Raw genomic sequence first — 26,312 nt, forward strand, 5'->3', positions numbered from 1 at the left:
TACCTGCTTGAAAAGTTGGAGGTTAACTGCAGTTTCCAAGAACTGTTTCATCAGACTTGAGCGGTGCTTTACAAAACTCTCCTCACAGAACGTGATGGGCTCACCCTAGAGAGAAATGAAGATTTTAGGGTGTCAATAGAAAGGCAGTCAGAGAGAAATAGTCTCTCTAAAAAGGCACATGGAGGGTCGCGGGGGAGTATAAGACACAGAAGCAACTTCAAGGTGCTAGAAGTCTAAAGGGAGTCAAACAGACTCTTAGACATAATAGCTGGATTTCAGCATCGGAGAAAAATATTCCTCTACTGACAAGCTTCTACTAGAGCTTCCTAATCAAGGATCGTGGGGTCTTAAAATTGCTTAGTTTCACTTCCTCAAAGTAAGAACGAATCTCCTAAAAACAAAGGTTTAATATTATTAAATTGAATTAGTAGCATTAAAAAGAGTATGCAAAGCTGAAAAAATTCAACAACTGCAGTTTTATCCTAATTAGAAAATATTCTTGCTATAAAAATTGCTGCATGTTTTTTACCATTTATATATGATCATTAATTTCTTTTTAAATTAATTAAAAGTTCTTACAATAACATTCTCTTCATCACTTCACATACAATTCTGATTAGCTACTTTCTAGATTAAGTCCCACTTTGTATCTCCTTTAATTTATCCTATTTTTAAAGTAACTAAAACTTTGCAAAAGTCTTCTGGTAGCTTATGCTCCATTAGCTTGCTCCTCCACCAAACTATCAAGAACTTAAATTCTGAATACAGATTCCACTCATTCCATTTATTCCCATACAGGATGTCAGAAAATTGTCACTCACTTGCTGATCTCTACCACCTGCTACTTCCCTCAGTAACCTGAATGGTCCTCTTGCCCATTCAATACTTGTGAAGATAAGTGATCCAAATGAATATGAGATAATATAATCCAAATGCAACTGAGATAAGTGACAATGACTCACTGATGATAATGAATCCTGTAGCCATCTCTATGTTGGCAGTAACAAGGAAAAAACCTCATCTTCTAACAGAACTTTGAAAAAATATTAATTATAATTTAATTTTAAGGACAACTCAATGCCTTGATTACAGGTATCTGTAAATAAATTTCTGAAAATTGGCTCCTGCATGAATGAAATGAGACTAACAATTTAACAGCAATTCACCTGCTATCACTGGCTGATGGAAGCTAATGATACTATGGATCTGCACTGTTCAAAATAGTAGCTATTAGTCACATGCAGCAATTTAAATTTAAATTTATTAAAATGAAACAAGATGGGACCAGGGAGGGAGACAAATCATAAGAGATTTAATCCTAGGAAACCAACTGAGGGTTGCTAAGAGGTGGGAGGGGAGGGAGAGGGTGGCTGGGTTATGGACATTGGGGAGGGCATGTGCTACGGTGAGTGCTGTGAATTGTATAAGACCGATGATTCACAGACCTGTACCCCTGAAGCAAATAATATATTAACAAATATTAATTAAATATTTTATTTTATTTTATTAATAAATATTAATTAAAAACTTAAATAAAACTAAAATTTCAGTTCCTCAATGCACTAGCCATATCTGAAAAGTTCAATTGCCACAAGTGGTCCATGGCTACTATTAGATATCACAAATACAGAACATTTCATTTATCACAAATAGTGTTCTTCAACAGCATTGCTACAGAAGAAAATAAAATTCAAATTTTTAGCGAAGACAACCATATCAGCCACCAGCCAAGACCTCATAATAAAACTGCCATTATTATTTTGATACTGATTATTGCCATTCTTAACTGCCATAAGATGATTTTAAATTATATATTTTAAAAATTAGAGTCATTTACATAAATATATTTTGTATAATCAAAAATCACCATATTTGCCGCTATTAAAGAATTTACAACTCAGACTCTATGGTGGGGGGCGACTACAACAAATAGGCAATCCTATTTAAGAGAAAGGTCTAATGTTTTTGCATCACAGGTATCAGCATCATATCTAGTTACACTGGGAGCCCAAAAATGTTTTATAAGTCAATAAACAAAGTAGCAAGTGAGCTAATATTTGCTCCATACCACTTATTTTCTCTTCCAAAAGTAAATACAAATTTTAAAGATAAATACAATCATTGTTTTCAATGGCAGTTCTAACTATACCACAATTATTACACAGTGATCAGTACAATTGATAATTTCAGTTTTTATTAGAAAGATTTTTCTCTAACATGTAAGTTGTATTTTATTAGCATCTATGATTTTTCCGAAAGATACCATTAATAGTGGAATACTTAATACTTTCTATGTTACAATGTAGCGTTTCTTTTGACTGGAAGGAGTGGAAGACAAGGGGATGGAGAATCTCCAGGTGAGGGAAATGGATGAGAGGAAAATCTACCTATGTCTTCTTAAGAGTTGGGCTAACTTAGTTTTTATTTTTAGCCAATGTGACTTATGCTGGCCCAGCTCTGTCCTCATTAATCTTCTAGTAGATGCTTTCAATCTTTCAAGAGAAATAGTGAAGAGAAAGTTCAGATATGCTGTCCATCCAGTTTTGATAATACCAATCATAGTAAAAGCTTTGAACTTAACCTTCAGATGATTAACACAGCCTGTTTACTTAGAGTCTCTGGTAATAACAAAAAAGACAAACCTGACACATATTGGAATTTTCTCTCAGGGGAAAGAAAAATAAGTCTTGATTAACAATGCTCTAAATTTTTGTTTTAATACACAGGAGACTCAGTCATTGTCATGCTGGGGTGTGTATGATATCAAACAAATTATAAATGACTTCCCAGTGTAAGTTCTTTTAAATCTGAGTTCAGTTGAAAGGCCCAATAAGGAACTCTGCTTAGGATCTTCTGACTTACTTATGATCTGGTTAAAAATCAAGCTTAGGATGGAGTGGTTTTCAAAAACTTTTCTTGCTCCAAGTACAGTTACTGTATGTCCAGTGTTGCCCAGTTAATTCCCAGCTGACTTAAGTATGAAGGATTTCATGAAGCCTCTATGGCTTCACAGAGGAAACCTGAGCTGATTTTGATAACTAATGGAAGCCTTCTGAAACAAAGATGGAAAGCATAGTCTTGAGAGCGGCAGGTACAGACAAAAAGTGGATAGTGTGTTTGGGATGGGTATGCACTAGAGAAAGCGCCAAAGATAATAAAAGACTGGTTAAGGCCTAGTGGATAATGGTTATGAATTACAGAAAGTACCAGAGAGAAGTGAAACATAGGTCAAGCATACTGGAAAAGGCCTAAATTATATTCTAAAGTTATTTTTTCTTTTTCTTTTTTTTTTTTTTAAACCTATGGGAGGTATTAGTTTTTATTTTATTTATTTATTTATTTATTTATTTGAGAGAGCGATCAAGCAAGAGAGAAACTGAGAGAACGAGTGTGGGGAGGGACAAGGAGAAGCAGACTCCCTGCAGAACATCGAGCCCGACATGCGACTCAGTTCCAGGACCCTGGGATCATAAGCAGAGCCTGAGGCAGACCAGCTGAGCTGCCCAGGTGCCATAAAGTTCTTTTCTTAAAGACATCAAAAAACTCACAGAATATCTACTCAATGAAGTGACAAGATTGTATGTCTTAAAAGGGAAGATAAGTGCACCCTGGGTAGCTCAGTCTGTTAAGTGTCTGCCTTCGGTTCCGGTTATGATCTCATGGGTCCTGGGAATCCCACCCTGTGCGAGGCTCCCTATTCCCTCAGTCTCTGTCCTCTCCCATTCGTGCTCTCTCTCTCTCAAATAAATAAAATCTTTAAAAGGAAAGTTAACAGGCAAGAGGAAATACTGGAAATAGGCAGACGAAGTAATAGTGAAATACAAATCTGGCAAGAAAAGATGAACCAGGAGGTAGAAAGACAAAGTGATGACTACCATTACTCAACACTGATAGAGTACTTACTACTATCACTAATAATTATAACAATAGCTAATATCTACATAATGCTTATTATGGGCCAGATACTGTTCTAAGCAATTTACATGTATGAATCCACATAAACCTCAAACTTACTGTTGTCTTACTTTATACAGGAATAAACTAAAATATGGGAAAGGGTTAAGTAACTTTCTCAAGATTACGGAGTATGTAAGTTGTAGAAGCCTGATGTAAACTCAGTCTATGCTTTCAAATTATCCCATTTCTAAGTATTCAATACTACATGAAATGTTTTATTTATTCCATATTATATAATGTGTAAAAGTACAATTTTACTGCAAAATCAATAGGAATGTTTATCAACTGATGTACAGCAGTGGTGCTCAAAGCATGGTCCATGGACTGAGACCTTTTGACAGGGTCTGCAACATCCAAACTATTTTTATAACAGTGCTAAAACATTATTTGCCCTTTTCACTTTTATTTTCTCATGAGATCCAATGGAGCTTACACGACTGGCGATATTGCCATAGACAGAAAGCAGAATCAAATATGAGAACTCAGCCCTCTTCTTTTAAGCTATATACTTTTGAAAAAATATAAAACAAATCCATTCTTCTCTTATTTTTTGTTTAGAAATAGCTATTTCTCAAAAAATGTTTCATGTTCATCTGTAGTAGTTTTATACTAATTTTAAATAATAAGTATTTAAAATATTTCCAGTTTTGACTTCTAATATGGTAAATAGAGAAAGATAGAGCCCACATAAACAAAAGTCCTTTAAAATCCTTGATGATTTTTGCAAATATAAAGTCATCTAGAGGCAAAAAGTTTAAGAACCACTGATATGCAGAAACAAGACAAGCCAAAGTCAAAGAGGACTTCTGGATTTCAAGCTTGAGAATCAAAAGATGGATGATACAATTTATTAAAGACCAGAAGTATAGAAACAAACCAGGTTTAAGAAGAAGTTGATAAAATAAATTTTGGGATATGTCTTTGGTCAGATTCTAAGCTGAGCCTGAGACAAGGATTCTTGTTTAAGTGATTTGTTGGGTGAAAAATGCTCATGAAATAGCACTGAGGGAAGCAAAATAGGGCAGAAGAAAAAACCCAAGCAACGATGTAATTTCAGCCAGCAATCACCTCAGTTTAAACCTATGAAAAAGCATCAAATGTACTGGCAGAGTTATTCCCATCTTGAAGCAAGGAGGCCAGTTTCTTACACCTTTTATCAGTCATTCATTAAGCATGGTCTTCCCTGGTGGGAGGAGTGTGGAGATTAGAGGTGCCTGGGGAGGCCCTTCCTACTTAGCCAAGGACAGTTTTTCTCTGAAAAGGATGCCACGCAGAACAGGGGATCTGATCAGGACACCAGCAATGTCCATCCTGGCATGGCTAAGGCAAGGAAGATGCTTGAAGGCATGTGGACAAGGGTAGAAACCCAAGTTTGGAAAACTTGTTCTTTAACATATATTTAGGAATTATCTGCACAGAATCAAGCATGAAGGTTAAACTGATCATTACTTACGGAAAAAATCTATAAAGAACTTAGCAAACTCAATACCCAAAGAACAAATAATCCAATCAAGAAATGGGCAGAAGACATGAACAGACATTTCTGCAAAGAAGACATCCAGATGGCCAACAGACACATGAAAAAGTGCTCCATATCACTTGGCATCAGGGAAATACAAATCAAAACCACAATGAGATATCACCTCACACCAGTCAGAATGGCTAAAATCAACAAGTCAGGAAATGACAGATGCTGGCGAGGATGCGGAGAAAGGGGAACCCTCCTACACTGTTGGTGGGAATGCAAGCTGGTGCAGCCACTCTGGAAAACAGCATGGAGGTTCCTCAAAATGTTGAAAATAGAACTGCCCTATGACCCAGCAATTGCACTATTGGGTATTTACCCTAAAGATACAAATGTAGTGATCCAAAGGGACACATGCACCCGAATGTTTATAGCAGCAATGTCCACAATAGCCAAACTATGGAAAGAACCTAGATGTCCATCAACAGATGAATGGATCAAGAAGATGTGGTATATATACACAATGGAATACTATGCAGCCATCAAAAGAAATGAAATCTTGCCATTTGCAACAACATGGATGGAACTAGAGCGTATCATGCTTAGCGAAATAAGTCAAGCAGAGAAAGACAACTATCATATGATCTCCCTGATATGAGGAAGTGGTGATGCAACATGGAGGCTTAAGTGGGTAGAAGAATAAATGAAACAAGATGGGATTGGGAGGGAGACAAACCATAAGTGACTCTTAATCTCACAAAACAAACTGAGGGTTGCCGGGGGGAGGGGGTTGGGGAGAAGGGGGTGGGATTATGGACATTGGGGAGGGTATGTGATTTGGTGAGTGCTGTGAAGTGTGTAAACCTGGTGATTCACAGACCTGGGGATAAAAATATATGTATATAAAAAATATATGTTTATAAAAAATAAAAAAAAAAAAAAAAAAAAAAAGTATAATAAATGATATTTTTTGAAAAAAAAAAAAAAAAAGACTTATGCAACTGAGAAATACGCATCAGTAATCCAATTTATTTTCTAAAAGTTATATTGTTTATTGACAGAAAAAGCAAGTGAAGAAGAATACAGCTCTGTGGAAACACAGAATAATCATGTAGAGACATTAAAGTGTGGACAAGAAAAATTCTTCATGGTAAAAAGCAAAAAACTGAATTCAAATAAAATAAGTTTAAAAGAAGTCTGATGTGATGGTTAAGCTACTGAATCTTTTGCTCCATGGAAGAGTGATGAGGCAACAGAAAGGAACTAAAGCTAAAATCGTTTCCATAGAATGTCACACACAAAAGAGCATGAAAGGATGTAAGAAAAAATACAATCTGTACTAGGGTAGGAATGAAGTTCTTATTTCAGAGAAGAGAACCAGACTTTCCAGAAATGAACTATCACATTACCTACCCGTAAAGGATTACCCCAATCAGCAAATATGTACTAAGAATGAATCAACAAGCTATTGGGCATTCTATGATGAGGCTTTCTATGTAGTTTGTTATTAATAATAATAAAAATACACCAAACGTTCATACTTGATTTACCTGTTAAAACATACAAATCAGAGCAGATTCAAATTCAAGATTATCCACAGAATAACAAATGTCACGCTCAGTCCCTTGTACAATGACTAATAAATGGGAAGGAAAAAGATATCATTAGAGCCAATGCACTAGAAAACTACATGTCATTTGTACCTGATGGTATTTATTTGTTTATTTAATTTTTTAATAAACATATAATGTATTATTAGCCCCAGGGGTACAGGTCTGTGAATCGCCAGGTTTACACATTTCACAGCACTCACCAGAGCACATACCCTCCCCAATGTCCATAACCCCAACTGATGGTATTTAAATAAGACTCTTCAAGTAGTTGTGGCAGGAGAATGAATTAGAAATGCCCTCCAGGAACCCTCCTACACTGTTGGTGGGAATGCAAGCTGGTGCAACCTCTCTGGAAAACAGCATGGAGGTTCCTCAAAATGTTGAAAATAGAACTGCCCTATGACCCAGCAATTGCACTACTGGGTATTTACCCTAAAGATACAAACGTAGTGATCCAAAGGGGCACGTGTACTCGAATGTTTATAGCAGCAATGTCCACAATAGCCAAACGATGGAAAGAACCTAGATGTCCATCAACAGATGAATGGATCAAGAAGATGTGGTATACATACACAATGGAATACTATGCAGCCATCAAAAGAAATGAAATCTTGCCATTTGCGACAACATGGATGGAACTAGAGCGTATCATGCTTAGCGAAATAAGTCAAGCGGAGAAAGACAACTATCATATGATCTCCCTGATATGAGGAAGTGGTGATGCAACATGGGGGCTTAAGTGGGTACGAGAAGAATAAATGAAAGAAGATGGGATTGGGGGGGAGACAAACCATAAGTGACTCTTAATCTCACAAAACAAACTGAGGGTTGCTGGGGGGAGGGGGTTTGAGAGAAGGGGGTGGTATTATAGACATTGGGGAGGGTATGTGTTTTGGTGAGTGCTGTGAAGTGTGTAAACCTGGTGTTTCACAGACCTGTACCCCTGGGGATAAAAATATATGTTTATAAAAAATAAAAATTATATTAAAATCTTAAAAAAATAAAATAAAATAAAATAAAATAAAACCTAAAAAAAAAAAAAAAAGAAAGAAAAAGAAATGCCCTCCAGCGGCATAAATTTGGCCCTTATGGAATAGATCATTTACCTCGCAAAGTCTTAGATTCCATATTTAACATAAATAAGTAAATTCTCCCTCCTCTGAAAATCCAGAGTATAACTTTCTTTTAGCATTTATTTTCTAAGTTGTATTAAAAGTTATTTTTATAGATCTCACCTGTGCATTTTTGAGGTCTGGGACTATATCCTTATATATCTCTGCACTTTTTATTGTAATACTCAACATAGTATTTGTATTCTGAGTGTTCAGTAAATATCCACTGGTTAATAATTTGAATTATTTTTACAGGATAATTAAGACACAAGAAAGATATGGAGGAGATAGTGTTGTTTTTCCTACCCTACTATTATGTTCAGTCTCAAAGTGATTATCATCAAATCAGTATTTTTGTTTAGTGTGTTTTTAAGGATGGATATCTTTCAAGTTCTATATTGTCTTCTGGAGAAGGAAACTTTGCAAGAACAAGAACATACTTAAACATGGACTAGATCTTGCCATTTGCGACAACGTGGATGGAATAGAGGGTATTATGCTTAGCGAAGTAAGTCAATTGGAGAAAGAGAACTATCATATGATCTCCCTGATATGAGGAAGTGGAGATGCAATGTGGGGGGGTTGGGAGGTAGGAAAAGAAAAAAATGAAACAAAATGGGATCTGGAGGGAGGCAAGCCATAAGAGACTCTTAATCTCACAAAACAAACTGAGGGTTGCTGGGGGAAGGCGGATAGGGAGACGGTGGTGGGCTTATGGACATTGGGGAGGGTATGTGCTATGGTGTACCCCTGGGGCTAATAACACATTATTTATTTATAAAAAATAAAAAAATATATATATAAAAAAAAAAACCCTGAGGGTTGCCGGGGGGAGGCGGGTATGGAGAGAGTGGTTGGGTTACGGACATTGGGGAGGGTATGTGCTATGGTGAGTGCAGTGAAGTGTGTAAGCCTGATGACTCACAGACCTGTACCCCTGGGGCAAATAATACATTATATGTTAATTAAAAAATTAAAATTAAAAAAAAAACATGGATTAGATCTTAATGCTTTAAGGATATATATGACTTAGTAAGGATTCATATTGAAAAAAATTAAGGTTTTATGAAGAATGATGCTGCATAAAAATGTGAAATATAATAAACAAAGTATCAACATAATACTTATTCAGTTCCCTAATACACTTGGGCTTAATATGTAATGTCACTGTTATGTAACAAATATAAACAAGCAAAAATGTCTGCATAACGATGGTATTTTTAAATTTTTAAATCTCTTAAATACTCAGTTATCAGTTCTCTCAAGGGAATGGTCAAATATATTCAGGTTCTCACAGAAAATAATATTAAAATATTTTCCAGATTATATAGCATTCTTCTTCCAAGTAGCCCAGTGCTATTATTATGTAAGGTACCACAAGTCTACGCTCAGGGTTTATTAACCATGAAAACAATGCTTTTTCTACTGCTGAAAATTACTGAGGAAAAAAAGCCTTATATTTAAATCATAAACTTTAATCATTATTTACAGCAAAATCTTCTTTCTGTATATATTATTATATGAGCTTGTCCTAAAGTTATTAGATCTGTCTTGAATAAAAATAGCTATCAATGTTCCATTTGCCTGTGATTCAGCAAGTTAAGATACGGAAAGAAATTGATTTTTCTAAATTAGACACAGTTGTTTCTAGAACTCTAAACTTGAACAGTTAAAAAGATTAATAGAGCAATGTATTAGTTTTATACACACTGTGAAAAATATGTATTTTTCTTTTCCACAATTTAAAGAAAAACACTCTCTATTCTCATGAAACACTTACTATTAGAGTCCCTAGTTCTATCTATCCCATAGTGGTGGTGCTGAATTTTTACATTTTTGCTAAAGCAGTTAAGCAAGATTCCTTCTCTGTTAAAAAGAAAAAAAAAAAAAAAAGAGCAAAAAAAGTGCCACAAAAGCAACCATATTTTATGAGACTCCAAATACACAACAAATATTTCCTTGGTTACAACCATTTCTAAAGCCAAAAAGTCTATACTCAAGCTTGGGTAATGAGATGAATGGGTACCTAAAATGTTTTAGTAACCATAAAACCAAGAGGAGTGAGCAAATGTATATTTCAACTTGGATTTTTATATCTTTAACAAGTTGACAGCTGCAAATCTGTTAAATGAAAACTTGAAGGCAAAGATTTAGTGAATGTCCACTTAAATTATGGATACCAATCCTGTGCTTAAATTGTTTGAGTTTAATCACAAAATATAACATTATTTACTGATAATGTTTGAAGAAATATATTCCAAAGGGACAACTCTTCCAAACTGCCGTGCTCGCTTCGGCAGAACATATACCAAACTGCCAAACAGAGGCCTAGATTACCAACCAATCTTTATTTTAAAAAGAATTCACCTTTAAATCCATCAGCAAGGCTCAGAGCTGCCCAGAAAAGCTTGAGTGATTGAAACAAATGACAGCACCCCAAGTATTCAAAGGACTAGATCTAAGTGTTACTTCTTTGCTCTTAGGATAACCAAGAATATGCCTTTGAACATATTAAGCAGTATTTTAACTTGGGCAAACATTTCGTTAACATTAGCTGTTGGTCAAAAATTGACTTTTTTATTTTTAATAGCTTGTGATACAAATGATACACAGATGTACAACTGATGACCCTTTACTAGTTATTTAATACAATCACCTACAAGTATTCTCATGTTTATAACAGTGTTTTTCTTTTGGGAAATCAGAGGAGGGTACTTTAGTTTTGTTAGAGGAATTTTCCTCCCCAAACTTAGTACTTCTAAAATGTCATTTTTAATAATAGCAAATATATAAAGCATTGATAATATGCCAAACACTGTTCTAAGTAACTTACATTTATGAACATATTTTATTCTCTAAATAACCCAAGAAGAATTACTACCTTTTTTAAAGAACACAAGAGGAAACTAAAGCACTATGACATTCATTTGCCCAAACTCAACTAGTGAGTCGCAGCAGGAGGATCTGAACCCAGGCAGCCTGGTTCTAGAGCTTGTGTTCTTACCACGTTTCTTCAATCCATGTAGCACATTATTTTGAACTCACATTTTTGAATTCTTAAAAAGTAACTAACTTGCTGCTGGCTAAAATCCCCCCAAATCAAAATATCTACTGTTTTATTTAAATCACTTTCCAACAACTTTGAGGACTTGTGTATTTCTCTCTGTAAGTAAGAGCAGGCAATAGTGCTCGTGTGTCATTCAGAAGGTAATAGTGAGGAAATCTGAGAAGAGCAACAACCTCTTTAGAGTTGTCACTCAGACATTCTAGTTTATTTGTAACATAAGTTCCTCTTTGGCAGCATTTAGTATAGGTATTTAGTATTTGCATTTGAAAACGGACATTCAAATCATCCTGAGGGCTTTCCCTCACAGCCCACATCCCACTGGCTCCCCACCAACACCACTGAAGACTGAGGGAGGAGGAAGGTGCAGAATGAGCAATGGCAGTTACCCCCCAGGTCAACAAAACCACAAATGGAAATATGCAGCATGAATAACAAATTATTTCCCCAATTTATATCTATCTATCTATATCTCCACACACACAGTGGGATATCACTACCATATGCTCCTTTTGAGAAAAGTCCTATGACTGCATCATTTGTTCAGTCTCTCCATAGTGTGTCCTGAATGCCTTCCATGCATCTTCATTTAGAAGAAATGCTAGTTCAGGACATTTATCTCAAGGAGAGTATGATACAGTAATGGAGGCCAGAGCAAGCAGAACTGTGCCACACTGGAACAAGAGGGGGACTGCGGAAGAAGAGATTCAAGTGTGGGCCCCACTGTTTGGTATCCCAGGAACCTCAGAGAGGTTATTTACACTCTGAACATCATGTTCCTCATCTTTAACATGAAAAGGGTAAATAGTCTATCTAAAGTGTCTATTAATGCCTGATACCCAGAGGGTACATGAAGGTCAATTATTGTTTTAATAGCAACTAATTATGAATTTCAGTAAAAATAATAAAAGAACCATAGCAAAAACCATACAAAAAAGGGAGAAGAAATGTTTTAAAGAAAGTGAGTATAATTAATTCATAGAAAAAAAGGGTCAGTATAAACTGCAGTTTTAAGAATTAGAAAGGAACTAGATGGCCATTAAAAGCAAGAAAGATAAAAGCACTACCAGGAAGAAAGAACATTAACTGTAGTAATTTGGAATGTTTGGAAGCCTGAGACGCTTGGGACATTTTGGAGCCTCAAGCAGAATTCTCTGAATTGAGGTCAAAAATCAGGATAAAAAGTAAAGACAGGGTTCGGGAATTCCTGTGGGGGAAAGCTTCTGATGACTGCCAGCATTCCTTGACTTGTGACGCATCACTTCAATCTTCAAGGAAGATGGCGGAGAAGTAGCAAGCTGAGACTGCTTCAGCTAGCCGGAGATCAGCTAGATAGCTTATCTAAAGATTGCAAACACCTGAAAATCCACCGGCAGATCAAAGAGAAGAAGAACAGCAATTCTGGAAACAGAAAAACAACCACTTTCTGAAAGGTAGGACCGGCGGAAAAGTGAATCCAAAGCGATGGGAAGATAGACCCCGGGGGGAGGGGCCGGCTCCCGGCAAGCGGCGGAGCAACTGCACACAAAATCAGGACTTTTAAATGTCTGTTCCGCTGAGGGACATCGCTCCAGAGGCTAAACCGGGGCGAAGCCCACGCGGGGTCAGCGTGGCCTCAGGTCCCGCAGGGTCACAGAAGGATCGGGGGTGTCTGAGTGTCGCAGAGCTTGCGGGTATTGGAACGGGAAAGCCGGCTACAGAGACAGAGCCGACAGTAAGCTCACAGCTCCGTGTTACCTTGATCCGGTCGCAGGCTCGGTGAGCTCGGAGCGCGGCCGGAGGTCAGGCAGACGGGAGTAACTGGGCACGGTTCTCTGAGCGCGCACTGAGGAGTGCGGCCCTGGGCTCTCGGCTCCTCCGGGCCGGAGACCAGGAGGCCGCCATTTGTATTCCCGTCCTCTGGAACTCAACGGAAAGCACTCAGGGAACAAAAGCTCCTGAAAGCAAACCCGAGCGGATTACTCACCCCGGCCACGAGTAAGGGCGGTGTAATTCCGCCTGGGGCAAAGACACTTGAGAATCACTACAACAGGCCCCTCCCCCAGAAGATCAACAAGAAATCCAGCCAAAACCAAGTTCACCTACCAAGGAGTGCGGTTTCAATACCAAGGAGAGCAGCAGAATTCCAGAGGAGGAGAAAGCCAAGCACGGAACTCATGGCTTTTTTCCTGTGATTTTTTTTAGTCTTGCAGTTAATTTAATTTTTTCTTTTTCATTTTTTTTTTTTCTCGCCTTCGGGTAAAATTTTTTTTTTAACTGTTACCTTTTTCTTTTTTAACGATTTTATACTAGTTTATCTAATATATATATTTTTTCTTTTTTACATTTTTCTTAGGTGTATTCTTTTTTTTAAAATTCTTTTCTTTTCTTTCTTTTTTTTTTTTTTTTCTTCCTTTTTGAACCTCTTTTTATCCCCTTTCTCCCCACTCACGATTTTGGATCTCTTCTAATTTGGTTAAAGCATATTTTCCTGGGGTTGTTGCCACCCTTTTAGTATTTTACTTGCCCCTTCATTTACTCTTATCTGGACAAAATGACAAGACGTAAAAATTCAACACAAAAAAAAGAACAAGAGGCAGTACCGAAGGCTAGGGACCTAATCAATACAGACATCGGTAATATGTCAGATCTAGAGTTCAGAATGACAATTCTCAAGGTTCTAGCCGGGCTCGAAAAAGGCATGGAAGATATTAGAGAAACCCTCTCGAGAGATATAAAAGCCCTTTCTGGAGAAATAAAAGAACTAAAATCTAACCAAGGTGAAATCAAAAAAGCTATTAATGAGGTGCAATCAAAAATGGATGCTCTAACTGCTAGGATAAATGAGGCAGAAGAAAGAATTAGTGATATAAAAGACCAAATGACAGAGAATAAAGAAGCTGAGCAAAAGAGGGACAAACAGCTACTGGACCACGAGGGGAGAATTCGAGAGATAAGTGACACCATAAGACGAAACAACATTAGAATAATTGGGATTCCAGAAGAAGAAGAAAGTGAGAGGGGAGCAGAAGGTATACTGGAGAGAATTATTGGGGAGAATTTCCCCAATATGGCAAAGGGAACGAGCATCAAAATTCAGGAGGTTCAGAGAACGCCCCTCAAAATCAGTAAGAATAGGCCCACACCCCGTCACCTAATACTAAAATTTACAAGTCTCAATGACAAAGAGAAAATCCTGAAAGCAGCCCGGGAAAAGAAGTCAGTAACATACAATGGTAAAACTATTAGATTGGCAGCTGACTTATCCACAGAGACCTGGCAGGCCAGAAAGAGCTGGCATGATATTTTCAGAGCACTAAACGAGAAAAACATGCAGCCAAGAATACTATATCCAGCTAGGCTATCATTGAAAATAGAAGGAGAGATTAAAAGCTTCCAGGACAAACAACAACTGAAAAAATTTGCAAATACCAAACCATCTCTACAGGAAATATTGAAAGGGGTCCTCTAAGCAAAGAGAGAGCCTGAGTGGTAGATCAGAAAGGAACAGAGACCATATACAGTAACAGTCACCTTACAGGCAATACAATGGCACTAAATTCATATCTCTCAATAGTTACCCTGAATGTGAATGGGCTAAATGCCCCTGTCAAAAGACACAGGGTATCAGAATGGATAAAAAAACAAAACCCATCTATATGTTGCCTCCAAGAAACACATTTTAAGCCCGAAGACACCTCCAGATTTAAAGTGAGGGGGTGGAAAAGAATTTACCATGCTAATGGACATCAGAAAAAAGCAGGAGTGGCAATCCTTATATCAGATCAATTAGATTTTAAGCCAAAGACTATAATAAGAGATGAGGAAGGACACTATATCATACTCAAAGGGTCTGTCCAACAAGAAGATTTAACAATTTTAAATATCTATGCCCCCAATGTGGGAGCAGCCAACTATATAAACCAATTAATAACAAAATCAAAGAAACACATCAACAATCATACAATAATAGTAGGGGACTTTAACACTCCCCTCACTGAAATGGACAGGTCATCCAAGCAAAAGATCAGCAAGGAAATAAAGGCCTTAAACGACACACTGGACCAGATGGACATCACAGATATATTCAGAATATTTCATCCCAAAGCAACAGAATACACATTCTTCTCTAGTGCACATGGAACATTCTCCAGAATAGATCACATCCTCGGTCCTAAATCAGGACTCAACCGGTATCAAAAGATTGGGATCATTCCCTGCATATTTTCAGACCACAATGCTCTAAAGCTAGAACTCAACCACAAAACGAAGTTTGGAAAGAACCCAAATACATGGAGACTAAACAGTATCCTTCTAAAGAATGAATGGGTCAACCGGGAAATTAAAGAAGAATTGAAAAAAATCATGGAAACAAATGATAATGAAAATACAACGGTTCAAAATCTGTGGGACACAACAAAGGCAGTCCTGAGAGGAAAATATATAGCGGTACAAGCCTTTCTCAAGAAACAAGAAAGGTCTCAGGTACACAACCTAACCCTACACCTAAAGGAGCTGGAGAAAGAACAAGAAAGAAACCCTAAGCCCAGCAGGAGAAGAGAAATCATAAAGATCAGAGCAGAAATCAATGAAATAGAAACCAAAAAAACAATAGAACAAATCAACGAAACTAGGAGCTGGTTCTTTGAAAGAATTAATAAAATTGATAAACCCCTGGCCCGACTTATCAAAAAGAAAAGAGAAAGGACCCAAATAAATAAAATCATGAATGAAAGAGGAGAGATCACAACTAACACCAAAGAAATACAAACTATTATAAGAACATACTATGAGCAACTCTACGGCAATAAATTTGACAATCTGGAAGAAATGGATGCATTCCTAGAAACATATAAACTACCACAACTGAGCCAGGAAGAAATAGAAAGCCTGAACAGACCCATAACCAGTAAGGAGATTGAAACAGTCATTAAAAATCTCCAAACAAACAAAAGCCCAGGGCCAGACGGCTTCCCGGGGGAATTCTACCAAACATTTAAAGAAGAACTAATTCCTATTCTCCTGAAACTGTTCCAAAAAATAGAAATGGAAGGAAAACTTCCAAACTCATTTTATGAGGCCAGCATCACCTTGATCCCAAAACCAGACAAGGATCCCACCAAAAAAGAGAGCTATAGACCGATATCCTTGATGAACACAAATGCGAAAATACTCAACAAAATACTAGCCAATAGGATTCAACAGTACATTAAAAGGATTATTCACCACGACCAAGTGGGATTTATTCCAGGGCTGCAAGGTTGGTTCAACATCCGCCAATCAGTCAATGTGATACAACACATCAATAAAAGAAAGAACAAGAACCATATGATACTCTCAATAGATGCTGAAAAAGCATTTGACAAAGTACAGCATCCCTTCCTGATCAAAACTCTTCAAAGTGTAGGGATAGAGGGCACATACCTCAATATCATCAAAGCCATCTATGAAAAACCCACCGCAAATATCATTCTCAATGGAGAAAAACTGAAAGCTTTTCCGCTAAGGTCAGGAACACGGCAGGGATGTCCATTATCACCACTGCTATTCAACATCGTACTAGAGGTCCTAGCCTCAGCAATCAGACAACAAAAGGAAATTAAAGGCATCCAAATCGGCAAAGAAGAAGTCAAATTATCACGCTTCGCAGATGATATGATACTATATGTGGAAAACCCAAAAGACTCCACTCCAAAACTGCTAGAACTTATACAGGAATTCAGTAAAGTGTCAGGATATAAAATCAATGCACAGAAATCAGTTGCATTTCTCTACACCAACAGCAAGACAGAAGAAAGAGATATTAAGGAGTCAATCCCATTTACAATTGCATCCAAAACCATAAGATACCTAGGAATAAACCTAACCAAAGAGACACAGAATCTATACTCAGAAAACTATAAAGTACTCATGAAAGAAATTGAGGAAGACACAAAGAAATGGAAAAATGTTCCATGCTCCTGGATTGGAAGAATAAATATTGTGAAAATGTCTATGCTACCTAAAGCAATCTACACATTTAATGCAATTCCTATCAAAGTACCATCCATCTTTTTCAAAGAAATGGAACAAATAATGCTAAAATTTATATGGAACCAGAAAAGACCTCGAATAGCCAAAGGGATATTGAAAAAGAAAGCCAACGTTGGTGGCATCACAATTCCGGACTTCAGGCTCTATTACAAAGCTGTCATCATCAAGACAGCATGGTACTGGCACAAAAACAGACACATAGATCAATGGAACAGAATAGAGAGCCCAGAAATAGACCCTCAAATCTATGGTCAACTAATCTTCGACAAAGCAGGAAAGAATGTCCAATGGAAAAAAGACAGCCTTTTCAATAAATGGTGCTGGGAAAATTGGACAGCCACATGCAGAAAAATGAAATTGGACCATTCCCTTACACCACACACAAAAATAGACTCAAAATGGATGAAGGACCTCAATGTACGAAAGGAATCCATCAAAATCCTTGAGGAGAATACGGGCAGCAACCTCTTCGACCTCTGCTGCAGCAACATCTTCCTAGGAACAACGCAAAAGGCAAGGGAAGCAAGGGAAAAAATGAACTACTGGGATTTCATCAGGATCAAAAGCTTTTGCACAGCAAAGGAAACAGTTAACAAAATCAAAAGACAACTGACAGAATGGGAGAAGATATTTGCAAACGACATATCAGATAAAGGACTAGTGTCCAGAATCTATAAAGAACTTAGCAAACTCAACACCCAAAGAACAAATAATCCAATCAAGAAATGGGCAGAGGACATGAACAGACATTTCTGCAAAGAAGACATCCAGATGGCCAACAGACACATGAAAAAGTGCTCCATATCACTCGGCATCAGGGAAATACAAATCAAAACCACAATGAGATATCACCTCACACCAGTCAGAATGGCTAAAATCAACAAGTCAGGAAATGACAGATGCTGGCGAGGATGCGGAGAAAGGGGAACCCTCCTACACTGTTGGTGGGAATGCAAGCTGGTGCAGCCACTCTGGAAAACAGCATGGAGGTTCCTCAAAATGTTGAAAATAGAACTGCCCTATGACCCAGCAATTGCACTATTGGGTATTTACCCTAAAGATACAAATGTAGTGATCCAAAGGGGCACATGCACTCGAATGTTTATAGCAGCAATGTCCACAATAGCCAAACTATGGAAAGAATCTAGATGTCCATCAACAGATGAATGGATCAAGAAGATGTGGTATATATACACAATGGAATACTATGCAGCCATCAAAAGAAATGAAATCTTGCCATTTGCAACAACATGGATGGAACTAGAGCGTATCATGCTTAGCGAAATAAGTCAAGCAGAGAAAGACAACTATCATATGATCTCCCTGATATGAGGAAGTGTTGATACAACATGGAGGCTTAAGTGGGTAGAAGAAGAATAAATGAAACAAGATGGGATTGGGAGGGAGACAAACCATAAGTGACTCTTAATCTCACAAAACAAACTGAGGGTTGCTGGGGGGAGGGGGTTTGGGAGAAGGGGGTGGGATTATGGACATTGGGGAGGGTATGTGATTTGGTGAGTGCTGTGAAGTGTGTAAACCTGGTGATTCACAGACCTGTACCCCTGGGGATAAAAATATATGTTTATAAAAAATAAAAAATTAAAAAATATATATATAATTTATCTAAAAAAAAAAAAAAAAGTAAAGACAGACTGCTTGCCCATTGTGAGGGTCTTGAAGGACAGTTCTGTGACTAATGTACAGGTCTAATTTTGGCAATGTAAGAGAAATAACATAATAAGAATAGTTTGCTTTTATATATATATATATACATATATATATATGTATATATATATATAAATAATCATAAAATTTGGAAAGTAATACCCAGTTAAAAAAGTCATATTCATGGGGTTCCTGGGTGGCTCAGTGGGTTAAGCCTCTGCCTTTGGCTCAGGTCATGATCTCAGGGTCCTGGGATCAAGCCCCACATTGGGCTCCCTGCTCAGCAGAGGCCTGCTTCCGTCCCTCCCTACTTACCTCTCTGCCCACTTGTGATTTCTCTCTCTGTCAAATAAATAAATAAAATCTTTTTTTTTTAAAGTCATATTCATTTAAAGCTATTAATTGATTTTTTTTCCAGTTGTACTCTAATAGCTAGAGGACACCACCGAGATATTTTTATAAAAAGAGACAAAACCATGAAATAATTGTAACTTGTAAACATGGCTCTTTTTTAATATTAATCAGAAAATATATTAAAGATATATACCTATTATATAAATGTCCAAAAGAGTTCACAAAATAAAAAGTATACTTTTAATAAATTAAAATATCGAGTAATTTGCAAAGATAATGCCTAAATGACAACAAAATATACTTTATACACAACAAAGAAATAATTTTCTGAAAAAACTATTTCTTTTGAAAATAGAAAGTATCAAAATTTAGTATACTTTAATAGAATTTAGTATACTTTAAAGATTAAGCTTTCATTCAAGATTCAGAAGAAATATAAAAACATACAGAATAAGAATACTGTCCTCCAACTTACAGAAAGAATTAGCAGGGAAAAATAAAACACAAAACATAAAAAGGAAAAAGGTAGATAAGTTATCAAAGAAGTTTATAATAAGATGTGATCCATAAACAGGAAAGATATTCTCTAATGAAATTATGTATTTTCCTGCTGAAATTGGGAATCTGGCTTTGAAAAAAAAAATCAGTCATTGAAAACGTAATCCCCTATCTGTTCAACTGGCAATTGAAATCATTTAAGGAAATTTTCTCTTCAATTTGCTTTCCTCAAATCTGAAGTCCTTCACAAATTTAAAAAGGAAAAGAAAAATGCAGCCTGCAAAGATTAAAAATTACTTAAATGTGGCAAAATGTAAGCTAAGTGGTACTTTTACATTTACCTCCTGTACTGTAAACTTGAAATCAACTTGTTTTAAAAAAAAAAATTTGACAACCAGCTGATTTTACAATTTTATTAGTACAGATGATTGGTTTCCAGTCTTTTAATAAATGAAACCATGTAACTGTCGATAATTTTTAAAGACTCCCCCATGTGTTTCTCAATATGTATAGTATGTGCAGTATTATGACTTCTACAAAGCTTTAAAAAACAGACACATATTTCAAAAAGATTAGCATGCAAATTAGACATATGTACTTCTCTAGAGACAGCAGTTGATCTACCTATCCATTTAAGGACTCCTAGTAACTCAGTAACTCCTCAGAGACATAAGAGCTATTGGGTGGGAACTACTAATTGAGAAGCCAGTTTAGAAAGGATATAACCCATTCACGCATGTTTAGTGTTTCATGGTTTATGATAGGATATGATAGGTACAATTCTGAAAAGTAGATAGGTAAAGTATAAGAAATCTCATTTTCCAAATGAGAAGATCAAAGTCTAGAGAGACCAAGGAAATGGGTCAAGGTTACACAGCTTAATAACAGTGGAATTCTTATTAGATAGCATGTCTTACTATTTATTACTAACTCAATGTTTTTTATCCATTACAACATAGTCAGCTGGTCATGGAAGGGTAGTGTAATTATTTTCATTAAAATCAGACTAATATATTTAACCAATAATTCATAGAGAGAAACAAGCATATTTTGATTTCTACTTTCTTGGACTATTTAAAAACTTGACTGGCTATAATTCTACATAATAATCATATGCCAAAATGAGCTAGCATATGCTAAATAGCCCACTAAGAAGAGTATTATGAAATAAGACGATAAATTTCCAAACATTGCAAAATTTGCAAGCTCCTATATTTTTAAATTTCCACTTTGTACAGACTTCTAAATGGATTAATCTATGAAACCCAACTGTCTAGATAATTTCTTAATGATTTTAAGGTCAGGTGGTTACATTAAAACTCATTAATACAATTCATTAATTAGTTAAGAGGTAAGCCACTTTAGAACAATACATAAGATGATGTGCCAAAGAATGTGGGAAATAATTAAAGGTTACTAAAAGAACTAAAACTGAAAAGTCAAGGAATTGGACACAGGGCACAATGCCTTAAAGCACATTATTTTGGATTTTAAAAGACCTTTATGACACTTTCTCTGTGTGTGATAGTAAAATGTTTCTTTTCTCTGCCCATTCTAAAGAAGCATTAAAAAAGCAAATTAAAATAGGGATGAAATAAAACGCTTACAGGTTTGTATCTCAGTGCATCTCTGTAGGATCCAAACAAAGCAGCCTGTGCCCTAAGAAAGGCCCTAGCTACTCCATCACCCGTAGCTGTAGACTGCTTCTTCAGTTTATTTTTCAGGGCCGAGACCTGCATGACAGAGAGGACCAGTTAAATTAACACCTCAGAAATTGGTACAGCGAGGTACGAACCCAATCAGCAGGCAAACCACAGTGTCTGCAGGTCAGCCAAAAACTCATCCTCCTCCCTGATAGCTTATCTTTTTAACTGCAGAGAGCACCTGCTGGTCTGTTAATTGAAACGAAAGCAGGGGCCGATAGTAACGTGCTAATGCAAATTGGTTTATGCTCTCTTTTTTTCCCAAGGCCTCTTGACATAAATAAGCTTTAATTATTTTACGGTAAACTGCCTGTGAGCCACTTTTCTGCAGATTTTTAGCAATTACAACATGTGTCTACTTGTTTTGAGAAGAAGCCGGTAGGAATCGTTCATTTCTGCCATGTAAGGTTATTTGTTACAGGTCCTCCAGGATCACTTACCATTTAATTTTATTTTTGGAAGTCTCATTTGCATATCCAATTTTCTACTCGTTTGTTGAATAGTTTTCACCATTATTAGACAAAAAGAGGGGGGAGAAGTTAAAGTGATTGAGAACCTACCATGAGTAGAGAATCACGTTATGCACATGTTATACAGAGTCTCAGTTTTCACAGCCTTCTAAGAAAGACATTTGTATTGCTATTTATGAATGAAGAAACAGGCGCTTAAAGATGTGAATCAGTTTGCCCTCCCTATACAGCTACTGCATGGCAAGACTGAAATTTCAACCCAGTTCTGTCCAGTTTTTCCCCCACCACAATGTGCTGGGTTTGAGTTCGATGTCATCGCTTTATGAACCAGTAATCAGATTAATATTTTTAAATCAAAGAAATATTTATTTCTCAGGAGTTTGCATAATTTCTCAAGGCATCCAAATTTGTTATCATTTTTCATACATTTCTGTCCTTCAAGTTCCGGTTTATTTAACCAATAATTCATAGAGAGAAACAAGCATATTTTGATTTCTACTTTCTTGGACTATTTAAAAACTTGACTGGCTATAATTCTACATAATAATCATTTTTAGGGTATTAAAACAAAAAAGAAATGCCAAAATGAGCTAGCATATGCTAAATAGCCCACTAAGAAGAGTATTATGAAATAAGAAGACGATAAATTTCCAAACATTGCAAAATTTGCAAGTATCTTATAGAATGGTTACTATTTATGAACGACCCTTACTTAGATGAGTATTCTGTAGGTATAATCACAATCCTGACACATACTCTAATTTTTTAAAAGGGAAATGATGTGATACGTTCCTATCATTTAATTCACCTGACCAATTCCTTTCATGCGTTATAGAAAACTACACTGTCTACACTTTAAAAATATTGGTGCTCTTATCATTCCTCATTGATGCTTTACATGGGAACATGAAGTCACATAAAAACCCTTTTTTTTTTTCAAGAAAACAAAACCGATGGGAGAAATTGTGGTTGGATAGCTCCCTTACAGAGCATATTCTGAACCTTATGAAACCACCAGATAACAAAATAAAATAATGTCATTTCTCCTTTACACATATACCCAAGGAAGGGTATTTTTAAAAATTTCTTTATGCAAGCAGCCCTGACTACTCCTGTAGATGATGATTGTAATTGAAGTGTCAACCTAATTAACAACTAAACTTTGAATAATGCTAATGAGAAATGAACACAGCATCAGAGGAAAGACCAGCTCTACAGGTGATAAACCTTCACAGTAGTGACATTTTCCAGTGTAAAGTCACAGTTACTGTGATCTGATCAAAGAAAGAGACCCCCATTGGGTCCAATTATAACCACAGTTTTGAAAAAATTATTGAGTTATGATGTTTATAATCTATGCAGAAAGGCCTTTGCAGTATAGGTCTTCTCCCCATAGCTGTGATCTTTTCAATTTATATCCAAGCTCCATAGATTCAGATAAAAGTTTGGAGTCTAATTCATTTAGCCCACAAAGTGCATAAATCACGATTCATTTAAGAGGAAGTTTTTATTATTAAAATCTAAACTCAATAAATGCACATTTTAAGGCAACCTACATATTCAAACAATGTAGCTAAATGATACAAAATCAAAGTCTTATGACTTGTCTTTTATTTTAAAGTTTGTAATAATGTTATTTTTTAAGCTTCAACTGCCTTTAATGAAAAACAATGGAAGTGAATATCAATACATGTATTTAATAACTGCCCCCCACAAAAAAAGGCTTATGATGGAAGAAATATGTCTTTCCATGTATTATAAAAAGTAAATGGTTTCATTATTTTTAATTTACTTTTGAAAATTAAAAAATTTAAAATGTCATGCCTTACTTACATCTTAGCAAAAGAAAATTCTTCAAAGTGTACTTTTCTATAAAACATGAAATTGACAGTTCAGCTCTCCACAAACTAAGTATTCTTAGGACAATCATAATACACACTTAGAGTGAATGCAGGCAAGTCAAACCATGCCTTAGCCTTCTTTAACCCAAGGTTTTAGATGCTGAATTCAGTACTTTTTAAGCTAGCTAGGATCTTAATCATTTTGCCACAAGCCCTTCCTAGCCAAACTGTAAATATGGGGCCTTCACCTCCAAAATTCAAGGTAGTTCCTGGGATCCCTCAGAAAACACTTGTTCTAGAACTCGGTGGTCCAATACAGTAGCCACTTGAAATGTGACTAATCCAAATGGGGATTTGCTTTAAGTGTAAAATATACACTGGATTTTGAAGACTTACTACCCCCCAAAAGTAAAACAACTCATTAATAAATTTTATATTGATTTCATAACAAAACAGTATTTTTGAACATTTGGTTAAACAAAATATATTAAAATTAATTTCACCCATTATTTTACTTTCAACATAGTTACCAGAAAATTTAAAATTGTATATGTGGCTCATATTTCCACTGAATAGTACTTTTCTACATGAGCATACTATCCAATGTGAGATGTAAGACTAAAACATTGCCTGGTAAGAAATACAGTTACATTGTTACTCTGCTTATATCTACATTACTTCAACCTTCACAAACTGCTCGAAAAGGTTTTCTTTGACCTACTCTAGGAGGGCTTTGACTGTCAGTAAGTAGATCTGAAGTTGTTCCTATTTTTCAGAGACCAAGAGGGCAGGTGAGTTAACTGTTTCTTGGATGCACAAATGAATGCTCAAAAATAGTTTGTAAGAATGAAATAGAATTTTAAAAAATCAGTTTTAGGGGCACCTGGATGGCTCAGTGGGTTAAAGCCTCTGCCTTCGGCTCAGGCCATGATCTCAAGGTCCTGGGATCAAGCCCCACATCGGGCTCTCTGCTCAGCAGGGAGCCTGCTTCCTCCTCTCTCTCTCTCTGCCTGCCTCTCTGCCTACTTGTGATCTCTGTCAAAAAAATAAATAAAATCTTATTAAAAAATCCGTTTTAGACAGAAAGATATGACTCTAAAACAAAGTGACTGTGTTAACCTTGCTGTTTCTGTCCTTTAGATCATTGGAGTAAATTATCACCAATTACCAATGCCCTCTGCAGTGCTAATTAGCTTTTAGCAGTTTTTATCTATAAAAATTGGTGATGTCTCCTCTGTACTTTTTCAATATTTCATCTGGGAAATGGCATTTCTGCTTTAATTTCCAAACTTCTAAATTTAATTATGAAATAAATGCACATTTTTCCCACAAATCATCAAGTTTATATTCACATGTAACCCTGAACTCAGAAGAGCCTTTGGAACTTGAGTCACCTGGCTCTCATCACACAATCCCATTATGAAACACTGAAAATTCTTACGAAAGTAAGCAAGCCTCAAACTCCAATGGCTAAAGACTACTTCAAAACTGATATCTGATTTTATTATTTAATCTGTGAATAAATTGTCTTTCTAAGTCTAATAAAGTATACTAGACTAAAAAATAAAGTTAAACAGTGAAAAGAACTTCAGAAATAAATATCATTCCATGGCTCTTATCAAATGTTTAAATTCCTTTCATACAGTGAGAATTCAGGCTTCCAAGCAGCCATCCACGGGAGGAATTATAACCTGGGTTGAACACAGCGGGAGTTCACTGCAACATGAATATTACCAACAATTCTCCATTTTTACCCTCTTAACACTAAAGTGACTATGAATAAAAGTAGGGAATTACATGAGTAAACATAACAAACAGGTATAAATTAAAAGAGTGCAAGACACGTGCACACAGTCTGAGTAATGAAGTAATTATGCCAACCGGGAGTTAGGAAGGGAGAGCACATTAAAGGAGCTGAGTTTTTCAGAGAAGTGACAGATTTTTCTCTTGACTTTAAGATGTGTCTTTTCAGGAAACATAAATTAACCCTTATACCCAGAAATTTTAATTTTGCTCTTTAGGATCACAAAGATAAACACCAGGGTAAAGAGCAGAAAGTAAAAATAAATGTCCAGAAATAATATTTAGATAAACTACACAACACTAAAACACCCCTCTGATGTTTTTAAATACCTCCTTTTGTGAACTACACTGTACTAGAGAATCCACATCCATTTAGAAAAGTTAGAGCTTCAACTTACCTGCTTTGGAAAAAAGTTACAAAGATAAAAAGTTGTATTCTCCCTTGAAACATCTTATGGTCATCACATGAAAAATCCCTACATTTCTTTAATCCTTCTAATGTCCAGGGTTTTTTAGAAACAAAATTAATACTCTATGCTCTTTTTTTTTTTTTTAAGATTTTACTTATTTATTTGACAGACAGAGATCACAAGTAGGCAGAGAGGCAGGCAGAGAGAGAGGAAGAGAAGAGGCTCCCTGCTGAGCAGAGAGCCCGACGAGGGCCTCAATCCCAGGACCCTGAGATCAAGACCTGAGCCAAAGGCAGAGGCTTTAACCCACTGAGCCACCCAGGCGCCCCAATACCCTATCCT

At 36.3% G+C, this 26,312-nt stretch overlaps 1 protein-coding gene across 5 annotated transcripts in view; it reads right to left on the reverse strand.

Moving 5' to 3' along the window:
* DENND1B (DENN domain containing 1B) overlaps positions 1-26,312 on the reverse strand; it is a 277,522-nt gene that overhangs the window by 76,400 nt on the left and 174,810 nt on the right. For all 5 annotated transcript variants that reach the window (XM_059147015.1, XM_059147012.1, XM_059147017.1 and 2 more), the window contains 2 exons: positions 21,351-21,476; positions 4-105 (listed from right to left, as the gene is read on the reverse strand). In XM_059147015.1, the coding sequence (XP_059002998.1) occupies positions 4-105; positions 21,351-21,476 (228 nt within the window). The remainder of the gene's footprint in view (positions 1-3; positions 106-21,350; positions 21,477-26,312) is intronic.

This window comes from Mustela lutreola, chromosome 14 (genome assembly GCF_030435805.1).
Source record: "Mustela lutreola isolate mMusLut2 chromosome 14, mMusLut2.pri, whole genome shotgun sequence".
NCBI classification, from domain to species: domain Eukaryota; kingdom Metazoa; phylum Chordata; class Mammalia; order Carnivora; family Mustelidae; genus Mustela; species Mustela lutreola.